Raw genomic sequence first — 27,623 nt, forward strand, 5'->3', positions numbered from 1 at the left:
TTGATTGTTTTGGCAATGACAGAAAAAAAAGATTAGAAATCAGTTAATTAAAAAAATAATTTCTTTGTCAGTATCAGTCAGTGGGCCAGAGGAAAACCTAATCCATCAGTTACTGAAAGACATGAAAGCAACTGGCACGTGATTTATATGCAATAAGGTTTTGAGACCCCTGGATCAAAATAACACACAACTGTAGCATGTTTCACCCTGCACTCTACAAAAACTAGAAACAATTTTATCCTAATGAAAACAAAATTTTAGGGAGATATAAATGTTAAAACACCTGGGATGCAGATGCTGATGACATATTTGGCTGGCAACTGATGGGCAATTGCTGGTGTGAACTCTATGGCTCCAGGCAGTATAGATTGGATTTCGCATCACAGCAGTCACTGCAGGACATGGTGCTAAGCTTCTTGGTACTGTTCCTGCTTCAGATGATAAAAGTATATTCTTATCAACATTATTAGCATATAAAGTCCAGATTTCAAATATACTTTAATATTTAAAATCATGTATTTTAACATTTCCATGTATGATAAATAAAAATATTAGCATACAAATACATTATTGAGCACCATACAACAACTTTTTGATAACACATGCATGTTTAAAATCTTGTTTATAATTCTGTAATGAGTCAGTAATAAAGTGGATTATGTTACCAAAAATGAAGCCATTCACAGCATATGATTTTAATATGAGCTAATAAATAAAAGATTTTCTGTTTTCAAGTACAGAAATTTTTTAACCATGAATGAAAATTCTGCATTTAGTCATTCAACCAGCATGCAAAATTTTATTTGGCACTTGAACTGACTGCAGCTATAATTATTTTGGTTCCTTTCTTCTCAAAGAGAGAATTCTCACTCTTCCTTCTCTCTCAGTGTCCCACTTCTAGTGTGACTTTAAATTAAAATATTTATTTCTGAAACTTATTACTCAAGCTGCCTTTTCAAGTATATTTATCCTTTAGTACTAAACCAAAGTCTATCTTAAAATTTCCTCTTGAATGAGTTGGTAGCATAGAACACAGTAGAAAAATCTAGCTCTCATTTCAAGACATGGACTCATGTTGTCTAATATAGTCTAAAGTAGCTTTGACTTGCCTCAGTTATTGTGCAAAAGTATCATGCAAAGATAAAAGTTAACTACAAGGTTAGAAATAATACTTTTTATATTTTTTCTACTGACATTAAGAGAGAAAGTGAGATAAGAGTAAAAGAAATCAAAGAATAGCAAAAGCTTCTTGGTCTGAGCTGCTCTCGTGCATGTCTTTTCAACAGACTGGGGCACCATTGCTTGAAGATGTCCATTGTTCTGGATACACAAAGCATTACCTTCATGTTCTCCAGTAAGAATAAAATCTTCCATAACACTTACAGGAGTTTGGGACTTTACAAGAAGAGAGGATAAACTCATAAAAATCAATATAATCTGATTCAAAATGTAAGATTAATATACAACTGCTGAAAACTGAAATCTACAACAAGACACTAAAGACGGAGCAATCTATCTGACAACACATTTCCCAAATGCTTCCTGACTATTTCAAATTAACTAGCATACAATATCCTAATTATCTCCCTAAGCACACCATTTAGTCTGTGCCAATTCAAAACCTGCTAACATGAACTTCAATACCAAGAACTGTTTGATCAACTGAGACAAAATGCTGTTTTATGTTCCACCTGATTATACTGATATATGTTGAGCTTCTTGTGAGTCCCCTCTTCAATATCTTAGTATCTCAAACACACATTTAACCTTTCACTTAGATTAAGATCACAGCCAATTTGGGCACTCAACGTCACCCCAAATGTTTCCAACAGGTAGAACTTAATATGTTTCACTTCCTGAATATCAGATTTTTTCCTTGGAAGAATTTCAGAAATGAAGCAGCTAAAGCCTGGGATACCTCCATTTACCTTCAAAAATACTGAAAATATTTTCCTCCTAAAGGACAGGCTACACCTTTTTCCACACTAATGTATTGAGAATTTCTCTGCACAGAAACTGATGAAACACAAATTCTTCAGCCAGAAGTTGCTCAGCTTCCTTAGTGATTCTTAAACAGGATTCATTCCTTTACAGTCCAAAAGCTGAGCACACCATGTTCAAACAACAACAGACCATGGAAATGGGTTTTGTGAGCTGTGTTTAACACCACTAATCCCCAATATTGTCCAATGTGGACAAGTGCCTTGGGGCATTCCTAGAAAGCAGTTTGGAGTTCTGTCACTCACCTGCTGACATGCTGCCAGGGTATAAGGCAGCAGGCACAAAGCCATCACTGTGCCTGGCAGAACGTTTTGGGGAATATGGTGCCCATTCCTGTAGCTCTGGAGACAGATGCTCCTCACTAGCTGGAGCATATTTCTGCACCTACAAGAACACAGAAATTTGATTACAGGAAATTGGTGATTCAAAAGAGTAAACCAGTCAAACTGTGGAACAATAAGCAACATCAAACTGCCAAGTATCTGTTCCAGAATGTGCCACCACAGCGCTTCTTACACATTGTCTTTCAATGATGTCCTTTATATCCATTCTTCCTTCATCCTACATTGTTACTAATTTTATTATTTGTAATCTTCTTAGGCCAATATTTGCAATTTAACTGATACCTTTTTATCAATGAAACATCCAGGATATAGTTACATTTGTTCTTTAAAATAAGGCTTTCACAGGGTATTTCAGCCGCTATTGTCGCAAGTGTTCGCTATAGAAAATCTGGCTAAAAAGCCAGAAAGCATTTTCCTCTAACCTGCATTTTCAGATACATGTGGAGTAACCTCTCTTCAACAAGCAAGTAAGGTTTTAGAACCTCACAACTGCTGTTCTGTATATAACAAGTAGACATGGTGAGATAAGAACATGAGAATAGCTCAGACATTGACAGTGATGCAGGAGAGCTGCGACTGCAGGGCTCAGCACATGGCGTTCACACATTTGAAATGTACAGCACAAAATACGTGACTGATGCACTTAAAAAGTGAAAAATAATTATTGAAATGTACTTACAGATTTCATGATAGCAGTACTTTAATTAAATGAAGAGTTACTGAGAGCACAAAGACTCTAAAAGGCAGAGGTGCCTTCTTAGAACCAGTACTTGACAATTTTCATGTCTGTACTAATAATTGTTCCACCTACTACTCAGGAATTACAGCGCACCTGAATGTATCAACTTATCAAAGTACACAAAATTTACTGTGTATATACATATCTAAGTAAAATGGCAACAGCCAATATGGCTACAAATTAAATACACTGTGTTTTGCTATCACAAATAGGAGTGAATCACTTCAGGAGTGAATGCATGCAGACTGGGCACTACTGCCACAACAGCCTGATGTAGTTGCAAAGGACAAGGACAGTTTCACCAGAAAAAAAATGTTCAGAGTGACTGATGTCCCCATTTTGAGGCACAGCATCACTTGTGCTCTCTAGCCAACAACTCCAGAGTTACAAAGCTCTGCCTATTTTCTGGGTGGACAGGGGAAAGAGAAGAGAAATAAAAAAGAACCACAGAGCCTAGTTTTAATTTAATCCTGGAAACAAAAATTAACTAATACATAAAGTAACCTTAGAAAAACAAAACAAAAGAAAAGTCATTGTAAATCTATTATATAATTTTCTTTGCTGCAAACCAACACCTACTTGCCACCTGTAACACAGATTGGGCAATGTGTCCCCATATATCCTTTGGTCTCCTCAACAGTGAGTGCCAAAACCACCCACTCTGTTCCAGCTAACAAATCTCCTGGGCATAAGTTCCCACCTACATGTGTCCTTGTTCCAACTGGCAATTCTTTACTCATTTCTCACTGTACAAATATTACTACAATTATGAGCAGGGTGGTGCATATGCTCATGACAATGCACTACAATGAAGAATGGAACTCTCACTGCTAATGGATCAACTTGACATTCTATATAAAGCAAACACCCCCTATTCCAATGTTCAATATCTTGTTGTTATATACATGCTAACATATGACATCGGAATATGCCCCCCTTCACTTCTTGCAGTGCAGCTCTTATGACCTTTCTCTTGGCCATACTGCTCCCCAGACCAAATCTGCTGATTATAGCTACAAAATTAAACTCCTGTGCTTTTCTGTCATTTGTTGTGCTGGTTTTGGCTGGGACAGAGTTAATGATCTTCATAGGAGCTAGTATGGACTATGGTTTTTTGAGTGTGCTGGAAGCAATGCTGATAGAAAGGTATGTTTTCATCTTTTGCTGAGCAGCGCTTACACAGAGGCCTAAAGCTCTCCATAACTATTTTTCCCAAAAAATGTTTGGGAATGCATAAGGAATGGAAGCAGAAAAAACAAAATGGGACCAGACAAGAAAAAGAAAACAAAAGGCATAAAAGCCTGCCAGTTGTTCTCTTACTCTAGTATTTTTGCAGGATATGGCTCTAATCCTGCACTACTTCCAATTCAGCTCTGCCATCTCTTTTGCTTCTCAAACTCTCTGAACAGGGTGGGATTCTCCAGGTATAAACAAGTACGGGAAAAGAATATGAAAATCTAAGTCATTATGATGTAATTACATTTAAAAAAATAACACTCCTATAAGTTCTGGTTTTCAGTTGGAAAATTAAAACAAAACAAAACAAAACTCTATCTGCTCTCTATCAGAGCAAATCTGAGCCAGTGGATGTGAAATAACACTATTGATTGTGTCACTTTATATAATGCACTCATCGAAATAGATCCTTCCCAGAGCACAAAAATTTTTCTTCTATCCACTCTGTCAAGATATGATCCACCATCTTCTCAGAAGGATTGTTTATTCTAACAAACTACATGCTGATTTTGAACTTGCATCTTATTCTAATAAACAGCTCACCTTTATAGTGTGAACACCCTTTCAGATAAGATGCACAGAATTATTTTGACACATAGAAAGACTTAAAAAGCCAACACTATGGGTGGTACATCTTCTTCCATTAAATTGTACAGTGACCTGGACAACCAATCTGATTTTTGTGAAACTTCAGAGACCCTATTTTCAGTTTTTCTAAAGCTGATGCTTTTCATTTTTATTTATGTCTTTTCAGGTTGTCAAAAACATACAAGAGCCCAGATGTTCCAACAAGCAGCATTAAAACCCAGGTATGGAAGCTAAGTAGAACACTATCTTTCTGTTTGGTGGCCACCACTTCCAGTTAAATACTGGAACTCCACATATTGGTTTTGTATTTTGTGATACTGCCAAGTGGCAACTGATCCCGACTTCAGAGGACCTGAATTCTGAGGATGGGCTATGCTTCTCCTGCTCTGGTACGTAACTGGGCACCCAAAACCACACTGCTAATACACTTCAAGGTTTCTAGTTTTGTGCTTCAATATACCAAGCTTCTACCTGAAGTGCAGGATTAGGAATGGGCACAGGGGTCATTTTATGTCTCAGAGCAGGAGCCGATTTTGGCCGCGGTCTTTTAATCTCTGGCTCTTCGACTCTTTGAAAGCCAATGTCATCTTCACAGGATTTCCTTGAAGATAGGTGAGTGCAGTCAATTCCCTCCTCCCGATAATAATGCCCAGCGTTCCTGCTGCGCCCCTTGAGAGTAGCAGAGTCCTGTTTAAGTGCCAAGGAAACTGGAGCTTGGGCAGTGGCTGGGCTGGTGGGTGGTGATCCTGTTGTTACCGTGGACTCTGATGCAGAGCTTGCCTGCTGTTTATGTTTAAATTTGATGGAGTCACTTCTCTTAGGAGGAGTTGGAGGAGTTGAAGCCACTTCAGCTTTTGATGGCTGAGGTGAATGGCCTGTCACCTGATTAGGCGAAAGGTAGTCCAGTTTTGGAGGAGTTGGTGGCCTTTTGAAAGTATCAGGGTCAAAGATAGATTTCCTTTGTTTTGGCTTTTTATACACAGAGAACTTTTCCGCTTCTGTTGCTGAGATATTAACCACGACTTTTGGCCAGGTACCGCCACTATGCTTAGTTCCATGTCCTTTGTCAAATGCTGTCTCAACCACCATACAGTCTGTTCCTGTAGGTTCATAAGGCAGCCTCCTGTTGTCCAAGTCAACAGCCCCATAGCTTTGGTCCCCATATGTCTCTGGGCTGAAGGAGCTGAGACTGTGTTCTGAGTTACTGTGGCAACTGTGCACCGTGTTCCTCCGAGAGTCTACTCGCAATGTGTTACTAGGGAAAGGTTTGTGATCGCAGAATGAAGTGCTGCCCTGATCGCCCTGGTCCTTCTTGCCATCCATGATGTCTGGATTAAAGATATCGGTCTGGGTTGAGCTGTTGAGTTTCAGATTTCTTTTATTTTGTGCTTGTATCTCTGATGCATGAACTCTACAGTTTGGTATTTTTTCTGAATCCTTCAAATTTTCAAATATATTCTGACCACTCCAAGATGAACTCTGAGGAAAAACCTAAAACAAAAACCACAAGTGATCACCTTATTATTGTGTCTCATTTCTGTTTAGTATGAGTCATATCCTAGCCTCCTTGATTTATCTATACCTGAATATACACTTAATAATCTCACAATTCAAATCACAGAACATCAGATGAAATGAAGCTAGAAAAATTCTTGTAACGTTTTCAGAACAATTCCAAAAGGGCAATCCCACATGGTGGCAGAAGTACTCAACTGTAAGTGAAGGGACATGCATTCTACTTCTGCCTCTGACAAATGATGCCAATAAGATAACTTTCATTGCCCATTTCCCCTCAAACATTTCATCTTCTTACTTTCTTAAAACCTCAAGCTCTCTAGATCTGAAGTCACAACTCAAAATCCATGTGACAGGCCCAGAACAACGGGATCCTAAACTCAAAAAGCAAAAGAGAATAAATATAGATAAAAATAGATGAAATAAATTAATAGAAATAAGCCTGAAAATCAAAGCCTTGTACTTAGTCTTCATGATAGCAAGAGTTCAGTTTTCTCCACAACTCTCTCCTGAGTAAAAGCTAACTTTCTTCAGCCAGTAGGCAGTTTATCTTTCATGTACAAAAGTGCTGCAGTTCTGAAGCAAAACCCAAGAAGCATCAAGCAATTGTGATAGCATTCATTTCATCTGATCAGCAAACAAATGGGAAAGAAGACAGTAAGTTAGTCTCATATCCTACTAGATGGCACAAGAGCCTTACTTTGGAAATAACTGTTGAAGAAGTGTACCACCAGAGAAATGCATCCAGATGGTTGTCTTTTTCCCATTTTGATATACTCATTTTTTTCCATATACTCCTCCTCAAACAACTAGAATAATTCTGCATAAGTTCAAGAGAATTCTGCAAATTTAGCTTCTGCTACTCACCTTCATGAGTGACAGAGTAAGGGAATCCCTACAGTTTCGTAGCAGAGCTTCACATTCAGTAAGCGATTTATTATCTAGTGCAATGCCATTGATCTGCAGACAAAAGAAACCACAACAGACATCTGTAAGTCAAGGGTAACAGGCAGGGAGGATTTAAGGTAGATTCTCTCTGAGACAGGGAAAACACCAGTCTACACATGTGTATGTGGCTGAAGTCTGGTTGATGCTTGTGCATTTTCAAGAGTGGAGAATGGAAGACTCCTAAGTCCAACCTGTGGCTCCTGCAGGACACAGGGTAACACCAGCAGCTCTCTCCCCCCGCCGTGCAGCTGTACCAGCAGTGCACAAAGCACACCCATCCCTGGCTGCAGACACACCCAGGGACACACTCCTTCCCCAGAACAGATGACAGCTGTGGAGCCAACAGTTACAGACAAGGAACCTCTCATCCAATGAAGGCATGCCTTTTTGGAACTGACCATTCCTAGTCAATATAAGAATCACAGATATCATTAAATATATGTTTATACATATAAATTCCAAGTGTGAAGAATAAGCTAATGCTTCTGACAAAAATTCTGAAATGAACTCAGGAAATAAGCTGCACATTATATTCATTGCTTAGCATACAAAAACATTAATTTAGAATAAATATTCAGTGAGTTTACAAAAAGAACTTAACATTGTGAAAGTGAAAAATTAATTGGAATGGTTGGCATCTTAAAGAGTAGCATTAATGATAACACTTCAAAATAAATAAAAATTTAAAAAGGCAAATGCATTTTTAAGACTTACAGCAATTATTCTATCTCCTACAGTAAGGGAACCCTCTTTGGCAGCTGGGCTTCCAGGCACAACAGCAGCAACAAATACGCCATTTTCTAGACTGACCCCACTATCTGAAATACACAGAAAATAATTTTATTTAATTCAAATATATATGAATGCTCAAATGTATTTCTGATATATGCTCAAATATATTATTGCTCAAATGGCATGTCTGACCTGCCTGCACAAGAAAGAAATATGACTACCAATCCAGTTGAATTTCAATTTCTGAAAACCTTTTCAAAGAAATAACAAGACAGGGAAAACAAGGATTTTGAATATCCCAAAAATTAATATAATCACATGAAGATGGGGTTTAACAGACTTGCTTACACTCCCATGACCTTTCCAAACAGGCAGTTAAAGAGACAAGTATTTAAGAAAAAAAAAATTAACGAAAACCCACCCAAGGACAAAAGGAAAACTTGTACTTACAAGATAAAGCTATTATTAATAACAGCATTCTTGGTTTGTTTAAAAAAAATTAATGAAAACTCCTCTCTAGGAGGCCACTAACATGTAAATGTGATTTAAGCAAAGGCCCAGAGAACATGCACCTTTATGTCAAGCCTTATTTGGCTAAACAAACATGTGCCATTTACAGCCATCCTTTATAGTCATTACCTTTATGTCCAGAAACATTGATGTGAAGAGGAGTTATCACTCGCCCACCTAAAGACTTCCTTCGTCGAACCACCATATTAATGACACCTCCTCCATTTAGAACAGCTTTTATAACTTGCTTTTTATCCTTATTGGTAAGATCCACATCATTTATCTTCAGCAGCCAATCATTCACTCTGGTAGATACACAGAATTAGGAAGGTCAGTTATAAGCACACTTTGCTGGACACAGCACATGAATAACATTCCATGAAAAGGCATGTAACAGAGCTGATCTCAATTTCATCCTTCATTACCTGGAGTCATCCGTTCCTGAAAAAGCTTTAAATAGCAGCTAAATTAAAAACAGGACTGCTAGTCTGCACTTCACTAGGAAAAGTATATCCTCAAATCACTGATGACTACTTCTTGTTTAAAAGCAATGCTTTGTACTGAGAAGAGTTACTAAAAAGCTTCTGTCAACACCAAGAACAGCAGATGTTCCAAATGATCCCTTGCTCTACTCTCCTTATCTCTTGCCCTCCCTCAGTAAATTACTCTCACATCTTTCCCAAAATTTAAATAAATAGATCTAGGTTTGAGGAGACAATAATGGAGTAAATAGGGCAACAAAAGAACATTTCAAATTCTTTGGATTTTAAGTGCTGAGTCAAACAGTGTTTAATTTCTGCAATGCTTTCAGGCATCGGTCTTCTCAGTGCGATTTCCTAACCAACATTAATAATACACACATGGCAAATGATAAAGAAAAAAGGACTCCAAAAAGTGAAAGTAACAAAGACTATGTCCAATATGCTCATATTTAGTTTATTATGATCAAAAAACCAACAGGTATCTTCCAAAGTCAAAGCCTACCTTAACCGACCATCAGCAATACTTCCTTTGTCTACTTTGGTAACAAAGATCCCGCAGTCTCCAGGGAGGTACGGCTCATTCACACCTTCTGCCACATCAAAGCCAAGGGCTTTCAAGTCCATATCATCCTAGTAAATATTAATAACAAATGATTCCACTGCACTGGCAAACAGTGTCTGTTAGCAAGAGGCATTTCTGCATGTTTGCACTATGTACTTGTATTTACAGGGTTCCTGCCTCAGGTAGGTTTGTATTTTTTTGGTACGTAAATATATAAACTCCCATTTCTATTAGTCTTCTGGCATTAGAATGATCCTTCTCTCTCAGATTAAGGCTTAAATAATACAAATGGGGAACTTCACCAAAGAGAAACAGAAAAGCAGCTGAGCATGTGAAAAAGCCCATTCAGACCCATATAACCCAATTCAAGGTACAATGTTGGTTGTGTAACGACAAAACAAGATCGTGTCTCGCAAGAAAGGGGGAAAAAACAATTGCCAAGGTAAGAAAACAGCACTGGGTCTTAGTGGTGAACTCAGACAGACCTCTGTGGTATGACTAGAGACCAGAAGTAAACAGGAAAGACAGCTCTAACATTATGGGGAACAATTTCTAAATACAGATTTAGAGGTGATATTCTACCAAGCTTGACCCAAACCAGACCATTCTTGATGTGAAAAGCGACAAAAGTCTTTAAGAGATCATCCATTGAACAAAACATGGAATTTTAATGTAGTGCTTGCTTTGGTAAATTATAAGGTCACTGTAAAGAAAAAACTGATCCAAAAAATAGTAATTTGGTATCAACTGACCACAGATTGATTTATTATTGCTATTTGCACTGTTAAATAATACACTCCTAAAAATTAGAGAACTCTGCTTGAAGCTGTCCACTGGATCAACCATCTCAGCATGCTAAAGGGTGATCATACTTGAAATTTAAATCCAACATAAAAAAAATTAGTGTCTAAAGCAGATTGTGAGTACAGTTCAAGTTTCCTTCTCAAAATCAGAAGAACATAATGCCTTCAGGGAGTACAAAAGATGCCTGATAAAAGCTGAGGATAAAACATGCAAAAAGATCAACAGATTGGATTTACAGAAAATAAATTGAGCTAAAGCTGACAAAATTGTATTAAAATCCTTATGATTCTTCGAAATGCCCTGTGTAAGACAACAATTTCACAGGGAAGAGCATGAGGCTGCCATAAAATAGGGACCAAGTAGAGATCACAGTATCATTACACAGCATCAGAATTAAAAAGTGAGTATCATTTCTCTCAGTTTTGAGCTGAGTGATTACGTATAGCACAAGTTTAATCAGACAGATGAAGTTTAAGCAAAAATAAAAGGACTGAAATATATACAACTCTATAATCTTGACCCTGGAATTCAAGTGCTGGTAGGTCAGCAAAGATTTTTCCCTATATTTGATCAAGGTTGGCACAATATTATTACTATAATTTGACAGCAGCAAGTGTAGTCCCTGTGTTTAGAAAAGGGAAACACATTCAAATGACAAAGTGCACATATATGATCTCAGTGATGCAGACATGTAGAGCAATCTTTGGAGCAAAGAAAAATTCAATAACTGCACATGAATGGAAAATTCATCAGGCTGCAATGTTGTTTGTAACAGGCATATCATATGCTAGACTTGCTAATTAAATTAACAGACAATGGAAAAGCAAAATTTTTAGTTTTCAGTTAAAACAGAGGAGATGGCAAGGAACAAAACTGTTGGAGTTAATCAGAGGTGCTGAAAAAGCTTGGTGAAAGGGGAATTATTATTTCAGAAAGAATTTGCAGATGGTGATTCTGTTGGATCAACACTGGTAGTCAGTTCATACTTTCATTATGTATTTCAAATATAATAATGCTAAATAATATTTTTGTGTCAAAAAAGAAACATATTAGTGATTTTGTAGGGATGCACTGTCAGAACACAGATTGGAAGAGCATAAAAAAAGATGGCCCCTGAATACTGCAGTAAAATAAAAGGGATTTAATTTGACAGTATTTAATCACTAGAGGTTGTCATTCAGGAATGACAAAGAAATCCTGGTATATACAGAAGCTGTTATAAAAGAATCACAAACTGGAAGACTACCTGTGTATTTTATGTGTTAAAAAAAGTTACCATTAACAATGGGATGTACCAACCAAACATTTCATATAGAAGAGCATACAAGAATTACATACATTGCAGCAAATTAAAAATTTTAGACTACAATGAAAAAAAGTGAAATTATATGGAGAAAAATACTAGTAAGATAATGAGAGGAAGGAGCTGTTATCTGGATTGCTAAACTTAAGAACTTTACTTAATATGCCAAAATAGAAAAGGGATTTATTTTTCTCTAGAGACAAGCAAGAGATTAGCATCTCCTTTCATCCCAGATTTTCAAACTGATCAGTAATGTTGCCCTAAAATACATGTTCACCATGAATAAGTACTTTTAATACTTTAAATTTCAAACCAGCAGATCTGAGCAAAAGTAGGAGAAATAGCTTGGTGTAAAACATTAACTATTTTATGTATAGATTTTAAGTGTTGTTGCCAGTAAAATATGGGCCTCTAATATCACTGTTTCCTTCATATTTTAAGTTTTGACTGCCTTAGCACTGCAATGAACAAACTTAAAGACCACTATACTCCATGGACCTGGGTAACCTGCAACATTAGATGTAGAAGCTATTTCTATTTATGAAGCATATGAAGAAAATGATAAAGCTTGTATATAACAACTTGGTTTTACCAACTACTTTCATGTTGCTGTAACTTCACGTGGTGCTTTCATGTGCACCTACACAGTTCCTTGCCAAACAACAAAGAATTAAAAAGACAAAAATCATATTTTTAATCTTACCTAGTATTTAAAGACTATAATTAGCTTCAGAGTTATCCAATACACAAGACAATGCAGTGTGTGATTTTACTTACTCTGTCTTTTTCAAATTCTACCACTTCTGTTTCCCATTCCAGAGAATCTGTATCTATGGCTGAGTCATGGGAACTATGGGCCATCAATTGACGAAATCTGGCCTCCTTTTCCAATTGATTTTCCATCTTTTCTCTAGGCAAAGAAAATTATTACTTGCAGACACAGACAACCCCCTTTTAAATAAACTGAAAAATAATGTTATGACTGTGATAGATATTATATTTGGTTTTCTAAATCAAAAATCCAAGCTGGGTTGAAAATTTCCTTCAGCTTCTGTCCTTTTGGTATTATTGGTCTGCTATCAAATTGACTTTCCATTTTTATATATTGTCTTAACATAATCTCATATTTTTGCAATACTTTTAAATGGCTAAGTGCACGACTAGGTTTCTCACATCTTCTAAAATGCATTTAATTTACCCTCAGATGATCTCTATCAGTATGTAGGGCATGATAAATACCAATGGCAAAACCTCTCCCATAAACCAGTGAGTAAACAGCTGAGAGGAATTGAGCTGCAGTTAATATGATTTCAGTGAAAGCATCCCAATACTGCTTAAGTGCATCTCCACAGCACAAAGCTTACCCTGAGTCTCAATAATAAGATAAAACTGACACTGTCCAGCATAATAATTTCCATGATAACTAAAAAAATAGGCAATGCTTCCACACACGATAACATGAAAGCCTGCTGCCTACAGCTGTAACAACATATGGTACACTTAAGAACACAGCTAACAAAACACAGTGTTCATCACAAACTTTCATTTGTTTCATTTCAGTTTGGTCATTTCTCTAACATACTTCAGTTCCTTCAGTTCACGAACAGCATCGTTTTTCTGCTTTCTCATGTCATCCAGATTGCGAAGAGCTTCAGCCAAGTCACTCACAGCTCTGTCTCTCTCCCTCCTTAAGTTGTCACACAAAGTTCTTCAAAAGAAAAAGGTTTCAATCTAGTTACTTAAAACCTTATTAAAGTAAACTGGTTTTATCACATTGTATAGTTAATATAAAATTTCAAAGAAGAAGGATAAGGAAGAAAAAATAGAAAAAAGACATATGCTAGGTCTTAATTCTTCATCCCTTCATCCCTTTCAGAACTTTATTTCTACTTATCCTCTTTAAACTAGCAGAAAAAAAAATTATTTAAGTATTTTTCTTAGTTCTTTAGATATATTCAGTAACAAATACGGTGGATACTTTTTATGCATGTCCCCACAGGCAAAGAATTATGTGCAGGACTAGAGCTACAGCAGGATTATTAGTATAGCATGGCTAAAAGATGGCACGATTGGTTTTCCTACACAGCAGTGCTGTTAGACTCAAGGGTATTTACTAGAGACACTCTGGTTATGAAAGCACAGAAAACAACAAAGACCTTGTAAGGTGCCCTCAACATTTTTTTAAAAATGTCACATGGTGATGTGACAGCTAATGCAGAGGAAGTGCTGGCAAAACCCAGCCATGCTAGAACCGCATCAGCTGTGCAGCAGGTGTTACAGAGATCACTCAGGTATCATCCAGCAGTTGTTTACCGTATGCTTTCCCTTTCTGCAACAATCTTATCCCGCTCTTGAAAGGCCCAATCCCTCCTACACTTGGCTACTTCTGCTTCCTGGACAGCTTCCTTTAGTTCTTGTGACATTGCCTCATATTGCTTCCGAAGCATTTCAATTTCTTTGTTTGCTCTTTCTATGTCCAGGGTAGCAGAATCTTGTATCTAGGAATTAAGAAACACAGATAAGTATTTTAGGCACAATTTTTAGGTACATATGCACAAACAGCTTTTACTATCTGTATGTTGCCTGATGTATTCAATTATTAAGATTTCATGAAAAATACTCATTTATTTTAGCTGCAACTTTGGAGGGTGGGGGTGGGAGGAAAGATAAAACCTACTGTAATGCATTTCATCCAGTAGCACACAAATTTGTTCAACTACATGAATAAGAATCCTCACTTCAAAATAACATCAGTGAATGTTTCATATTTCAGACATGACATTCTGTGCTTCAATCTTGTTCTGCTTAGCAGACAGAAAAAATCTTCAAGTGTACTTAGAAATCAGATGCATATAGAATATATAGACCACACATATTTCCTGCATTAACATCTGTTATTTACCCTGAGACAACAATCCCAAGACTTGGGATTCATACAGGTCCCTTAATTCCAAAGCAGTGAAATTGAAGAGCAATGGAATTGAAAGAAAATTTTTATTTAATGCTTCCTGTTTTAGATAAGAATTACTTCATTCTTAAGTTAACTTGGCCCTCCAAAATTCCCTATTTTGAACAAGAGCGATGGTGACAACAGTAAGACAAATACACAAAGAAAACTCCAAGCTTGCAGCACAATAACATAAGCCAACTACAACAGTACAGCTCACTAGAAGCTGTGGGCCTGCAAAAACTGCGTGTGGTTAATTCCAAGAGTATAAATGAAACTAATTATTCTAGACTCACGGTTTTACAATTTGATTAAAATGCCAACTTTCTCTATTTGTATTTACAATCAGAATCTCAATATGAAGCACAACTGCATTTCCTCCAAACAAGAATTTCTGTCAGTATGTCTTGAAGAACATACATGCATGTGTTTATATTTTAGAGTGACTTGAGGAAAAGAGGGGAGACTCCCAATGTGCCCAGATCTTTAATCTCTTGCAAGTTACTGACCAAACTAAGCTAAGAAAGGAAAAGGCATCAGTAAAGACCTGCAATACCTGACGGGCTTGATAATATTCCCTTAGCAGATGGTCTCTCTGGATGATAGCTTCTGTTCTCTCTTTCCTGGCAACATCTCTTTCTTCCTTCACTGTCTCTATATCCTTGCAAGCTTGATCAAGTTCCTTCTGGGCCTCAGCTTTGTCCTTCACTTCATGACAGTATTTTTCCAGTAACTCATTCCTCTCACAAATGGCTCGATCTCTTTCCACTAGAGCAGAGTTCAGTTCCTAAAACAAGATCCATTGTTTGCAGTGGGTTAACTTCAGAAGGGAATAGTTCATTTTTCCAACTGAAGACATGTCATGACACCTTAAAAGGCTAGAGTTTACCACTAAGTTCTGAAAAATGGGGGCAGATCACATTACATACAAGTACTAGCAAAGAATATTAAGTGTGTTATTAAAAACATCACACAATCACATGAGCACAGTGCTTTGTCAAAAGTAAGCAAGATTTTGGGAGCACTGATAACGCTGAGGAACCTAAGTGAGAAAAAGTTATCAACCCGACTTGGTGTCTAAAAAAACAAAAAAAGTTTTCAAATATGGCAAAGGGTAAAACTATATTGCAAATATTTTCAAACAACTGCTTCAATTGTACAGGACTGAAATAATTTATACAACCCAGCTACATAAGCATATTACAGCTTCTCCATAAGTTTTAAAGTAACATTAAAGTTATATGCCATTAAAATACCAAGGTGCAATAGAATGTTGAAGATAAAACTACAATATTCTATAAAACACAATGACAGTACATCTACAGTGGAATTCAACAGCATTGTAATAAAAACAATAAGGCAAACGTAGAAGTGTTCTAAAATAAAATCTGCCCTTCTAAAATAATTTAAATTAGACTTCCTATTAGAAGAATGGGTCATTGGAACAATCCAGTTTCATGCCACTACATTTTCAGATGGCTCAGGTCTCTAGAAGCATTCAGTCAATGGCTACAAAGAAGTCCTCTTAAACACAGGCACTCCAAGCTGGAAAATACTGATGTTTTGATTGCTAAAAGCTCACCAGAGACAGCTGACATCTCAAAAGCAAAAGAAAGAAAGGGTTGAAGTGCTTAAGGATAGAAAGACACCATGTCATTAACTTGATTTTCATTCTATTTACCTTTATAGTTTGCAAAGAATAAAATTGAATATTTAAAGCACAGATGACAATTGCATTTTGCTGTACTAACAGAATCATTTGTGAGATGTGTATCTAATTAAGGCTATTAACAATGACATCAAGAGTGCCATTTTTGCTGTAGAGTAGCAGACAAGCACTGAATTAATGACTCAGTAAGTGAATCTCAATTACCATCCAAGTGCTTTCAACATCAGTAAGACCTTCCTTGCTCAGTAACTCTGAAGAGAGAAAAATCCCTGAACAATCTGTTGGTGCAGACAAGTTTTAGTACTGAAAACAGCATTTTGCACAGTTTAACTACAGTTTGTATAAAATGTGCATTCAAATGTGTGCATAAAACTTACACAAAAATATTAAGTCTTTTCCCACAAGCACCTGAGATGAAAATCTCCAAGGCAGAGGGAAAGTTCTCAGCATGACCTTCACTAAACAAGAATTTACAGTCCTTTAAAGTGATTGGAAAAAATACACACTACCACAGTTTAATTCAGCATGCTCAATATAAACCATCTGAACAGGAGCAGCAATTGCCTCCTGTGGTCAGTGGTAAAATTTCACCTCTTTTTCCTACAACATTTGCACAAAATTACAACTACACAGCACAGGGGAACGTGCCATTTGGTACTGACTAGAATAGCTTCTGTTTGAAAACAGTAGAGCAGTTTGAGTTGAATGATTCTGAATTTGTGAATTATTTTTATGTTTTAAGGAAGTTCTCACATCTGAAGATAACATAAGGACAAAACAGAACAGATCTGTTAAACTGAGGGGAAAACCGACTACCACTGAGATGAAACATAACATTCTAAGTATTTCCCAGAGTAAAAGATTATGCCAAACAAAAAATCCACCATTGGAGAAAGGAGAGGGGGAAATCTCTAACATCCAGTCCCAGTGGGTTAATGAGAACTTACTCCAAAATTGTCCTATAGTGCAATATAGTGCAAAATTAGTGCAAAAGTAATGAGATTTCTTCTATCATTTATAAATACCAGAAAAATTGTACATTTTAGATGTCTACTGAACCAATAAGTTTGGGCACGTGTGACCAATAAAAGCTTACATGTCTAACTTGGAAATGAACTGTCTGACCTCATCAGTAGCTGCTCAGATATAATGCTTTAAAAAATCAACCTCTTCTCCATTTCAGTTGCTTTACAATTTCTCTAGGACAGCAAAGGTACACTAGCAAACACAAGCTTCAGGGAAGGAACTGCATTTAAAATTATGTAAATGGATTCAGTGCTGTTTTTAAGCAATCAATGAGCACTGCAAAATTGGGCACTTAAAAGTGCCATATATCCCATGGAAAGTGAGAGCCACTAAGTTGCCTTTTCAGAGAGCACCAGAACAGCTATGCACTGAGAGGACAAGCCCATTTACAGGAGACATATTTCAGGATACTGTTTCAAGTGAATTGATACATTGGTCAATACATTTTTTTTTAATGTTTCAAACATTTTTCCCAACAAACCTACAAAATCCTTTATGCACTGAACAGGGCTGCAGCAAGCCAGCACTATGTGACATAAGAACATACCTCTTCACAAGCAAAAGAGCCATAGCTACAGGAAAGAAAAATGGGAACAAAAAGACAACTCAGGTATGGCTGTTTTACACCTTTTAGAATATTACAGCAGCAGGTATTTCTGCTTTCTGAAGGGCCAGTTCTGGGGGTGAAGAAAAGTACATGTCTCTGCCTTGTCAGCACCACACTCCCCAGTCCTAGGCTCTTGCTGATTCTTGTTCAAACACCCTTTAAGACAATACCCATGTATTTAGAATTTTAATTCCCTGCCCCTTAAGGCACTTTGGCAAATTACTCACAGTGCCACAATGACAGATATAACAAATTGGAGAAGAATGACTAATTGTGGCCATTTCCGTGAGTATTCCTAACTAACCCTGATCCCACTGAAATCAATAGACATTTCAATTGGCTTAAAAGCTTTGATAAAAGTAGAAGAGGTATGAAACATACTAAAACCTCACTCACTGTAGAGCTGAATTACTGAGCTGACAAATATGAAGGGCTGGAAAATATGACTTCTTAAGACCAGAATTTAGTCATACTTTGAAGCTCTGATGCCACATGTCACAGTCCACTTATGTTCCTCAAAAAATGGTGTTATTTATTTAAAAGAAAGCTCCACCCTTAATTTTTTGTAAGAATATTTTGTTCAGATGTAATGCTGTGAAAAGAGTAAAGTAAGATTTATAGGCAATGAATACATTTGCTTGTAGCTATTTCATGCTGAATTAAGTATTTGTAAACCAAATAGTCAAGTGAATGCATGTCAGCGGAAATGAAAGTGAGCAGAAAACTGTGTTCTGCAAATCATAACAGCTTCATTCTGGCAGGGCTGTGACATAAGCATTTCAAGAACATACTGCTGAAAAATAGAAAGTTCTGGTTTCACACACTTTAAGGCATGCCTGAATTCTAAAGAAAAAGTCTTCAATATATCCTCTTTAACTTAGAGGCAGTAGAAGGGCAAATGAGTAAGAGCATGCATGTCAGCACAGGCTTTGCATAAGTGTTTGAGATGACTTGATCATGTGCCATCCTAAGCCACAGCAGATAGTATCCAGTGGTTCCTGTAGAGGTTAAAAGTTTAAAATAATGAATATTTAGAGCTATATTATTATAGAGAGCATTACTTAAGAAGATATAAAAGACTAACACAGCAAAGGAAAGGATTTATAATATGCAGGACAGAATTAAGTCAAGTGTATAGCACATTTCAACTGGCAGGTACTCTGTTCAAACATGGAAATTGACAGTAAAAAGAACTGGTATAGGAAAACATCAGAATACAATTTCCTCTTTGCAATGCATTCTTATTTTCCACTAATCAGTCATACATTCCTGATCCCAGCATCAAGAACATATACTCATTTCCTTTCCCCACTAAAACAGTAGCTTCATACCTGTCTTAAAGCTTCCAGCTCTTCACTGGCCACTCGCTTCTCAGAAGAAGTGTTCTTCAGCTTGGACTCGGCGAGCTCCAGCTCTGTTTGAAGCTTATCTACCTCTTTGATTACTTGATCTCTCTCACTCATTATGAGGCGGTACTCATTGAAAACCGAATCCCTTTCTTCCTTGTATTTTTCTGCATCCTTGGCTGCTTTCAGCTGCATTGTTTTGAACCTTGTCACCTCTGACTGTAATCGCTCCATCTCTCTCTGCAACTCTTTGTTTTGTGCTGTGGCGTTGCTTAGCTCCTGCTGTACCGATTCAAACCTAAAACCAAGCGGAAACACCAGTAAGACACTTGTTACTCATTTTCATACATTAAGGATTTGGCTGTGTAAACAAATGTGTCCATTGGTAAAACATAACCACAGAAGACTTGTTAGGAAATGTATTCTTTGTGCTGCAAAATACCCATTGCTTTAGGAATGTCAGTGAACCTTAAGGAATGTTACAGAATCTCTTAAAGGACTGAACCGTAACAGTTACAAGGAACCATTTATGAACGTGGAGAAAACCATTTTTTGTCTTTGGTCTGTGGGAGTTGTGTATCCCCCCTAACAGTCAATGAAAACATTAACACACCCACAGATGCTCTTTGCAGTCCTTGTGTGTGCTGATGTGCTCCCTACCCCATGTGGTTAATGGTGTAGGCTGGGTGTCAAGGAGCAGAGAGGGGTAGGTGTGCTATGAGTGTCCGTGCCCTGCTGTTTTAACACATGTTCTGCTTGTAGCTCCCTCTCAGTGAAACAAGACTCCCAAATACCTGCAGCCAGAGAACTCTGCTGCCAGCCCAAAGCCCTGTCTCACAGCCCCCCACAGTCTCCAATTCTAACACCATGAAAAGTTAACTTAAGCTTGAGATGATCTTCGTTTGCAAACATTCCCTTATTGATTTGCACTTAGTATTTAAATAAAGAGATATATATGCGGGCTCACCATGAGTTAAAGAGTTTGTTTGGAACAAAGTCTGAGGTTTAACAAAATTCTGATTGCATTTGACTTCTGTGCCTACAACTAAAAATAAACATAGGTCCCTTTCTCACACGAGTTAAACAATGGTTAAAATTTCTCATACAACTCCAAAACTGTAAACGGGAAACCCTTTTCGTAAGAAAATGCACCATTTCTCTAAATTAGCACCCCCATCACACATTCCAGAACCTTCCAGAAATTTTTATACAAATACACATGCTTACTCATCACAGCAAGATTACATACACTAGAGGAAAATTTTAGAAAAAAGATTAGGAAGGTATTTGTGATTCTAGCACAATGGAAATAAGATGCTACATTAGAACGGATTAATCAAAGGTATCAGAATTCAGTTATACCTCCTAAGAGAAGATGAATATTGCTGTTGGAAATGAATTGCTGTGTCCCTTTGCTTCATTAGCATGTCAATCTGTTTCTGAAGACGTCTGTTCTCCTCCTCAGCCTGTTCCAGACGGCTCAGATCTGTGTTGTGACTCGCGATCTTCTCGTTGTACCGTTTCCTCAGGGCATCGTAGTCCTTCTTCACACCCTCCAGCTTGTCCATTGCGGTATCATAAAGTTTATTTAGTATCTCTGATGATCCATTTTGCTTCATAACCTTAAAAAAATGCCAGAAACTCTATCAATAACATTTATTATTAACCAGTTCAAGAAGTCTGATTTAAAAATATATACATATGAAACAAAATTAGAACAAAAAAAAAATATAGTGACTTGATGACCAAGATGGTAGTGGCAATTTAGGAGATGCCCACGAGGTGGCATTCATGATAGGTTCCCTGTATCCTCTGAATGAATTAAATAATTAAAACTTAATGAGAATAAAATCTGCCCAAAATGTTATACACTCAGGCATATTATTTTAATATTCATACAATATTTCATCTGAGAACTTCCCACAGAGGTTTGTGTTTCAAAAAGCATACATAAAAGATGAACAGGAAGAGAAAAATCCATTTAAACATGAATAAAGCCTGACCTGAATCTTAGTTTTAAATTAAATTTACATCAATGTAGGAATCTTGCTGTAAATTGCAACACTGATGATACATGACCAGCAACAGCATAAGAAAGCCCTAATGAGTGTCAGCAAATCTAGTTCTTATTCATTCTCAAAAGGCAAAAAATATGCCTGAAAGAAAGCCTAAAGCTTTTTTTTCTTTTTTTTTAATTCTATGCTCCTTTTTTTCTGGTTTTGTCTTTTAAATTGAAATCTGGCTCTGATGGAGCAGTGGGAAGAAACAGGAATGCTCTCTATACAGAGAGGTGTCAGGGATTATATAATACTAACATTAGCCTACAGAGGTATATCCCTAACTATCTCAAAATAAAAAGCATTCAAAAACTAGAAGGAAACACGAGCTCTATAAAAATTTGAAACCCAACATGCAGCAGCTATCCTGCACAAATTAGGTCCTCATCTTTTGTGTCTTATATTCAGAGTAGGGAGCAGTTCCTGAGCATGGAGGAACCTGGGTGGCAGCTGACCAGATGGGAAGGGGAGAGCAAGAGGCTGCCTGCCCACTCTTCATTGCCCAGAGGTAGAGGCTAACTCCTGTCATTGTTAATAAACCACTTGGCTACCCAGGCAAGAGCAGAGACAGAAGTTCTGCAGCCTGATCCTGGTCTCCTTTAACTAAGCAGGATAGATAAAAGTGGCCCTGGAGCAAGACTGCACTTGGGCTATTTCCATGCACATCCCAATCCTCAGTGGATTCAGCAGCACGACCTGCACAGAGCTGGGCACATGATTAGCCAGCATGCTTCAGTGAACCATTTCAGATAAGCTAAGCACGTGGTAAACTGTAGGCATACGTAACATGTAAATACTCAAGAAAGCCATTTTCCTGAACACTACTTCCCAAATGAGTTTAAGAGCAGGTTTGAGAACAAATTATTTAGGAATTCAAACAGAAACAAACCACTTCTCACTGTCTAAAGCATATGAGGAATGTATTTATGTCGACAACACACAAAATAATGAAAGAAAAGCAGGACTAACACACAAGACATTGGATGGAATTTAGCATTAACTTGTTAACACAGATTTGCCAGGGGAAGATGGACACACCAGTAGAATAAACATCTCCCATTCAAAACCCCAAAGAAAGAAAGTAAATAGTCCCAGCTGGCCCAAGGAAGACAGCCATGGCAACATGAAACTCCATATGTGAGCAGCAGAAACTTAAGCTGGTCAGCTGCTACACAGCAAATCCATGACAATCCCACACAAAGAGTAATTTGATCAAAAGCTTTTACTCTCTGAGGCCAAGATGTATTTTGTTATGGCCTGACAACGAAACAACACGTCAGAGGGATCAACACAGAGTTAGACTAACTCATAGGAGAAATTACAGGAACAAGATAAGACTTTTGGCACCACGTCAAGACACCATGAATCACTCTGACAAGCTGAGAAATAGAGTTACACGATTTTCCCACTAAGAGTCACATACATAATTTTCTTTAAAGGTTTAATCATGATGTTGACATGAGACTGGATTTCTTTAAATCAGTCCTGACAATGACACTTCAGCCTCCTCCTATGCTTCCAGATAATTCCAAACTTCAGGTCAGAATGGCAAAATAGAATAGCCTTCACTCAGAGGTCTTGCATCCCTGCTTTGCAGACTGGGAAACTGAGGCACAGACCAACTATTTGCCCAGGCTGACACAGCAAACCATTTCTGTTATCTTCTGAACCAAACCACTACGTAGTTTCACAGCAGAACTTGCAAGACAGTGTTAGAAAAATGGATAAAAAGAAAGAACAAACTTTCACTCCTCTTTGCACTACCTTCAAGCACCTCCTAAAGCACCATTCAGCACATCCAGCTTGCTTTGACCTTTGCCCCTCTTACCCTAGCAAATAATTATTTTGGCTCGCATAGATTTCTTCTGAAGCCTAATGTTTGACTTGCAAGTTTGCCCTGTGAATCAGCCTACACAGTGAACCCAGATACTCTGTTTAACCATTCCACATGTCACTGTAACAATTCTAACTAAAGGAACAGACTTTTTCCTAGGTGAACAGCGGACCTGATACAACCAGTTGCTCCCTAGCATTACTCTTCTTCTGATTTTCAGAGTATGTGAACAAAACTAGCCTGGAGACAGCCTGTGATATAAAGCTCTGAAATGTCCAACCCCTCCTTTCCTGAAAATTCTGTCATTTTGTTTCAATTTCAAAAACATTAATCAACCATTTGTGATTCTTCCCAAAAAATCAACAACCATAGCATGCAAGCTTAAAGTAAGCCCTGCTCCCTAAAATACCCTAGGAAAAGTCATATTTTCAATCACTTTGCAGCTTCAAGTTAGATTTCTGATGCCTTTCTACCCATTTTTTATAAAATATCATGCAAATACCATCTTCATGTATACTTTTTCACCTCTGCATTTAAATACTCCTTATTCATTTCTTCCAGCTAGACAAAGAAAATCAATTAATAACCAAGATGTCATGGTCTCCCCTAACACTGTCCAAGGTGAAGAGGCTTTTTGGGAATGAGTGAGACACTAAAGGCAGCAATGCTGCACACTCAGGTCTCTCTGGGGAAGGAAGAAGCCCCGATCCCCTCCAGCACAGGCGCTCCAGGCCGCGGCTCACCTGCTGCTGCTGGCTGCGCAGGTCTGTTATCTCCTTCTGATCCTCGTCGTGCAGCCTCTTCATCTCCTCACAGGACTGCTGCAGGTGATTGTGCTCCCGCACCAGCTGCGTGTTCTTCCTCTTCAGGGTATCCATGTCCTCCTTCAGCTGGGACTGGTCGCTCAGCAGCCGACTGTGCAACGTGCTGTCGCGGCACACAAAAAATGCTCTTAGGGTCCAACTTGCAAGGACAAAGTCCTGGAGTAATTCATTTCAAGCACGAGTTTCCTACCAAGAAAGCAACTAACTAATTCAATTCTGCATATCTGTGTATTGCAAGCATCAGGAAGCAAAACCAAACCCAGAAACAAACAGGGATGTAAGTATGAAAATACATGGATGTACACAGCACTCTTAAACCTCATCAGAAGAGATGATGGATTTATGGCACATGTCAATGCAATTTCCTAGCCATTAAAAGCAGGCAGACAAACAAAAACAGAATAATATGATGATCCTTGAGATAATAAGAATTATCCCACCAGTAATTTCTACTTTCTGCTGAGCTCCTCAGCTGAGCAGTAGCTAAACAAAACACAGATGAAAATGACAAAATTCTGTTGTGTGATACTGTTGTAAAAACAACAACAAAAAAAAAAAAAAACCCCACCAAACTACCAAAAAACCTCCACAACCAGAAAAACACACTATGTATGTTTCAACTACACTCAAGATAAAAATTTTCTCCAAAGTTCATTGTGCCAGCTATAATTACTGAAAGAAATACACTCTTACTTAAACAACTGAAAGCCACATGAGGAGGCAATCATTCAGATTAAAATTCAAACTACAAGCCTAAAATTAGACTACAGCAATGCTGAAAAAGAGCAGATAAGTCAACGGGACGTATTTTACTACTGCAGATCAAAAAAGTAACTTTTGGATACTGACAGGTATTCCTATTGTTGAAACAGAATGATTCTACATAAACTCTCATACTTGCTGGTAAATATTAGAACACGTATTTATATAGAAAAAATTTGCATCTAAGATATGTTACATTTCTTCCTTATGAAGAGAAATACCAACGTTTCCTGCACTGAATGAACAAAGCATAAAAAAAATTTCCTTAAAATTAAAACAACCTGTTAAAATAAAAGCATTTTCATAAATTATATTGCCACAATTAAGCATATGTAATCTTCACATGTAGGTTATTAATCTGCTGTCATTCAGATTTCAGTGGAAGTGATAAATTCTTTAGAAGGCAAATTTTATATTTTAAAAAGAACACAGGTTTTTAGCAACTATTGCAGGAAAAAATAACAGTAGAATTAAACCTGTGTTAAAACTTCCACAGACTGTCACAAGAGCTATCACAATCACAATATAAGAGAATAAGGAATTCCATTCTCTTGGATTATATTCTGTTCTCTAGCCTGACAGTAAAATTGTTAGATTGCAACTTCAAATGAGTAATCAGACTTTCTTTTTTCCCAGGAAGACACTGGGAACTTCTGTCTCAAATTCCTAAAAGTAAAACAGGCAGTCCATACTTGATCATTTCAAATGGCCAGAAATATTTTATCTGATGCAAACATCGATCTTACAATTTAAGAGGAAAAACAGCATTAAAAAATTACTTGATTACCATGTTCTAATGCTATTTGATCTAGCACTGGTACTGGTGAACTCTTACCTTGTACAGCTTTACTAATACTTACTGATAAAAATCTGCCTCTTTTGCTGCTTCTTCACACCTTTTCAGTGTCTTGGTGTGTTGGTTCTGCAGAGACTGTAGGTCTGACATGGCCTTCATACACTGAATCTTCAGCCTTTCATAATCATGATTTGGTTTTGGACTAGGCCTAGCATGGGAAAAGAGTATGAGGTCAAACATCAAGTACTAAAGTGAATGGGAAATTATTATCCAATAAAAAATGCTATCACACAACTGTTGATATTTAGGTTATAATATTTATTGATTTAAATATTGACCAGTTCCCATTAAGATGCAACCACTAATAAAAAGTCACTGACTTGAACTTATATTAGTTTTATATTGAGGTGTAACATATAATAATTTTGTCTAATTATCACTAACATGGCCAAAAATAGCACTGAACCTGCATGCCCCTCTCTTCTGAGCAGCAACACTAGCCCAGAACAGAACTCCCACTGACACAAGGACGGGTCCATCACAGCAGACTCGCTTTCCTGTGCCACCACAGTCCAGTCCCAGTGACAAAGCCCAGAGCTGCAGTGAGGACAGAGCTGGAAGAGGCTGCCCCAGTCAGCTGGGCGTGCTGGGAGGCCTGGGCTAAACAAAGCTTCTCACAGGCAGCAGCTGGAGGACCTTGTTCAACTCCCTAGGAAAACATGCTTGAGAGAAAGACTTCCAATGGGATATCAAACACACACTTCTGTGCTGGCAGAGTTTGACTTGTTTGACCAAGTCATTGTGCTGAATTACACACCTGATTGTGTGCTACCATATTCTTTTAAGCTACTATAAATAATGAGAAATCATGTCAGACTCTACCTTACATTTTCATAAGATAATTATTTTTTAAAAATTTGGGTTATTAGAAATCTCCAATGCAACATAATCTCCAACAAGCATTTTTCAGTAAACTGAACAAAATAAAAGCCAAAATGAGTCAAAATAAATTTTTTACTCAAATTTCCTTTGGATGATAGGGAGAGAAATTTTCTAAAATAGTCTACGTGGTCAAACAATTGACAAGCATAGATTATATCTAGAATATAATCTATGTATGGTGCTTGTACATGATACCTTTATTTGTAGATTAGAGTTAATTAGATTTGGATATTCTACTAGAAATTAAATTAGCAGGATTATATCTTCTTTCTTTGTAGCACTAAGCATCTAAAAGAGACTCTGAACTGAACTGTTTCTCCTCTGTACAGTCATTGGATTTTTGCTCCATTGAATTTTCTAGTTTCAAAATGAAGCTTCTGACATCTGTCCCTGTATCATCTCCTGGGTTTCTTATAACCCCATAGGCAATGTGAAAAAAACCAAGCAAACCACCAAAAGAGAAAACTAATGGCTCCAAAAGAAAACAATTGTTTTCTAATTTAACTCTGCTTGTTCTCATATCAGATTTGCTCCACTGCTGCACAGATGACTCTTCCTCCCTCAAACCTCAAACTCCCCCAAATGGCTTCTCTGGAAGCACAGCCTGAAAAGCAATCAGAATTTTCTTTGCTTCATACAAAAAATAGCAACATGGGTTCTGGAACTGAAATGCAGCTGGCAATTGAATCAAAATGAAAATGGCTTTGCACTACTGCAGTGGTGAGAGTTGTTAAAAAAATAATAATAATAAAAGAACAAAACTTCAAAAAAAGAAATGCCAGCCACATCTGTTTCAGATTTTCAGGGGTGGGGGAGGTATGATATAAGGTACTTTTTGGCAACTCAGTTGCATCTGGGTTGCTGAATAGTGAGACCTTCGATTGTAATTCCTCCTTCTCTCCTTTCTCTACAGAAGTGCTTCGGGGGAAAAACAAAACAAAAGCCTCTTCCTTGATTAATAAACTTTACCAACAAATAAAACCTAAAATCATGTAAAGTTACCAAATGCTCAAGTCATGTCTAAAGGGGTCTCTTTTAGGGTATTTTTA

The 27,623-nt window shown here is 37.4% G+C and overlaps 1 protein-coding gene across 5 annotated transcripts in view; it reads right to left on the reverse strand.

The window, feature by feature from the left end:
• The window catches only part of DLG5 (discs large MAGUK scaffold protein 5), a 98,469-nt gene that overhangs the window by 19,370 nt on the left and 51,476 nt on the right, over positions 1-27,623 (reverse strand). For 4 of the 5 annotated variants that reach the window (XM_086899890.1, XM_086899888.1, XM_086899889.1 and 1 more), the window contains exons 4-18: positions 25,697-25,840; positions 23,994-24,177; positions 20,722-20,981; positions 19,345-19,657; positions 15,268-15,498; positions 14,078-14,262; positions 13,347-13,472; positions 12,542-12,674; positions 9,598-9,725; positions 8,743-8,918; positions 8,086-8,189; positions 7,291-7,383; positions 5,380-6,399; positions 2,247-2,385; positions 284-431 (exon numbers count right to left, since the gene is read on the reverse strand). In XM_086899890.1, the coding sequence (XP_086756016.1) occupies positions 284-431; positions 2,247-2,385; positions 5,380-6,399; positions 7,291-7,383; positions 8,086-8,189; positions 8,743-8,918; positions 9,598-9,725; positions 12,542-12,674; positions 13,347-13,472; positions 14,078-14,262; positions 15,268-15,498; positions 19,345-19,657; positions 20,722-20,981; positions 23,994-24,177; positions 25,697-25,840 (3,384 nt within the window). The remainder of the gene's footprint in view (positions 1-283; positions 432-2,246; positions 2,386-5,379; positions 6,400-7,290; positions 7,384-8,085; positions 8,190-8,742; positions 8,919-9,597; positions 9,726-12,541; positions 12,675-13,346; positions 13,473-14,077; positions 14,263-15,267; positions 15,499-19,344; positions 19,658-20,721; positions 20,982-23,993; positions 24,178-25,696; positions 25,841-27,623) is intronic. The other variant, XM_086899887.1, reaches the window with a different exon arrangement.

Source organism: Cyanistes caeruleus, chromosome 8 (assembly GCF_971803275.1).
Source record: "Cyanistes caeruleus chromosome 8, bCyaCae1.hap1.1, whole genome shotgun sequence".
Lineage (NCBI taxonomy): Eukaryota > Metazoa > Chordata > Aves > Passeriformes > Paridae > Cyanistes > Cyanistes caeruleus.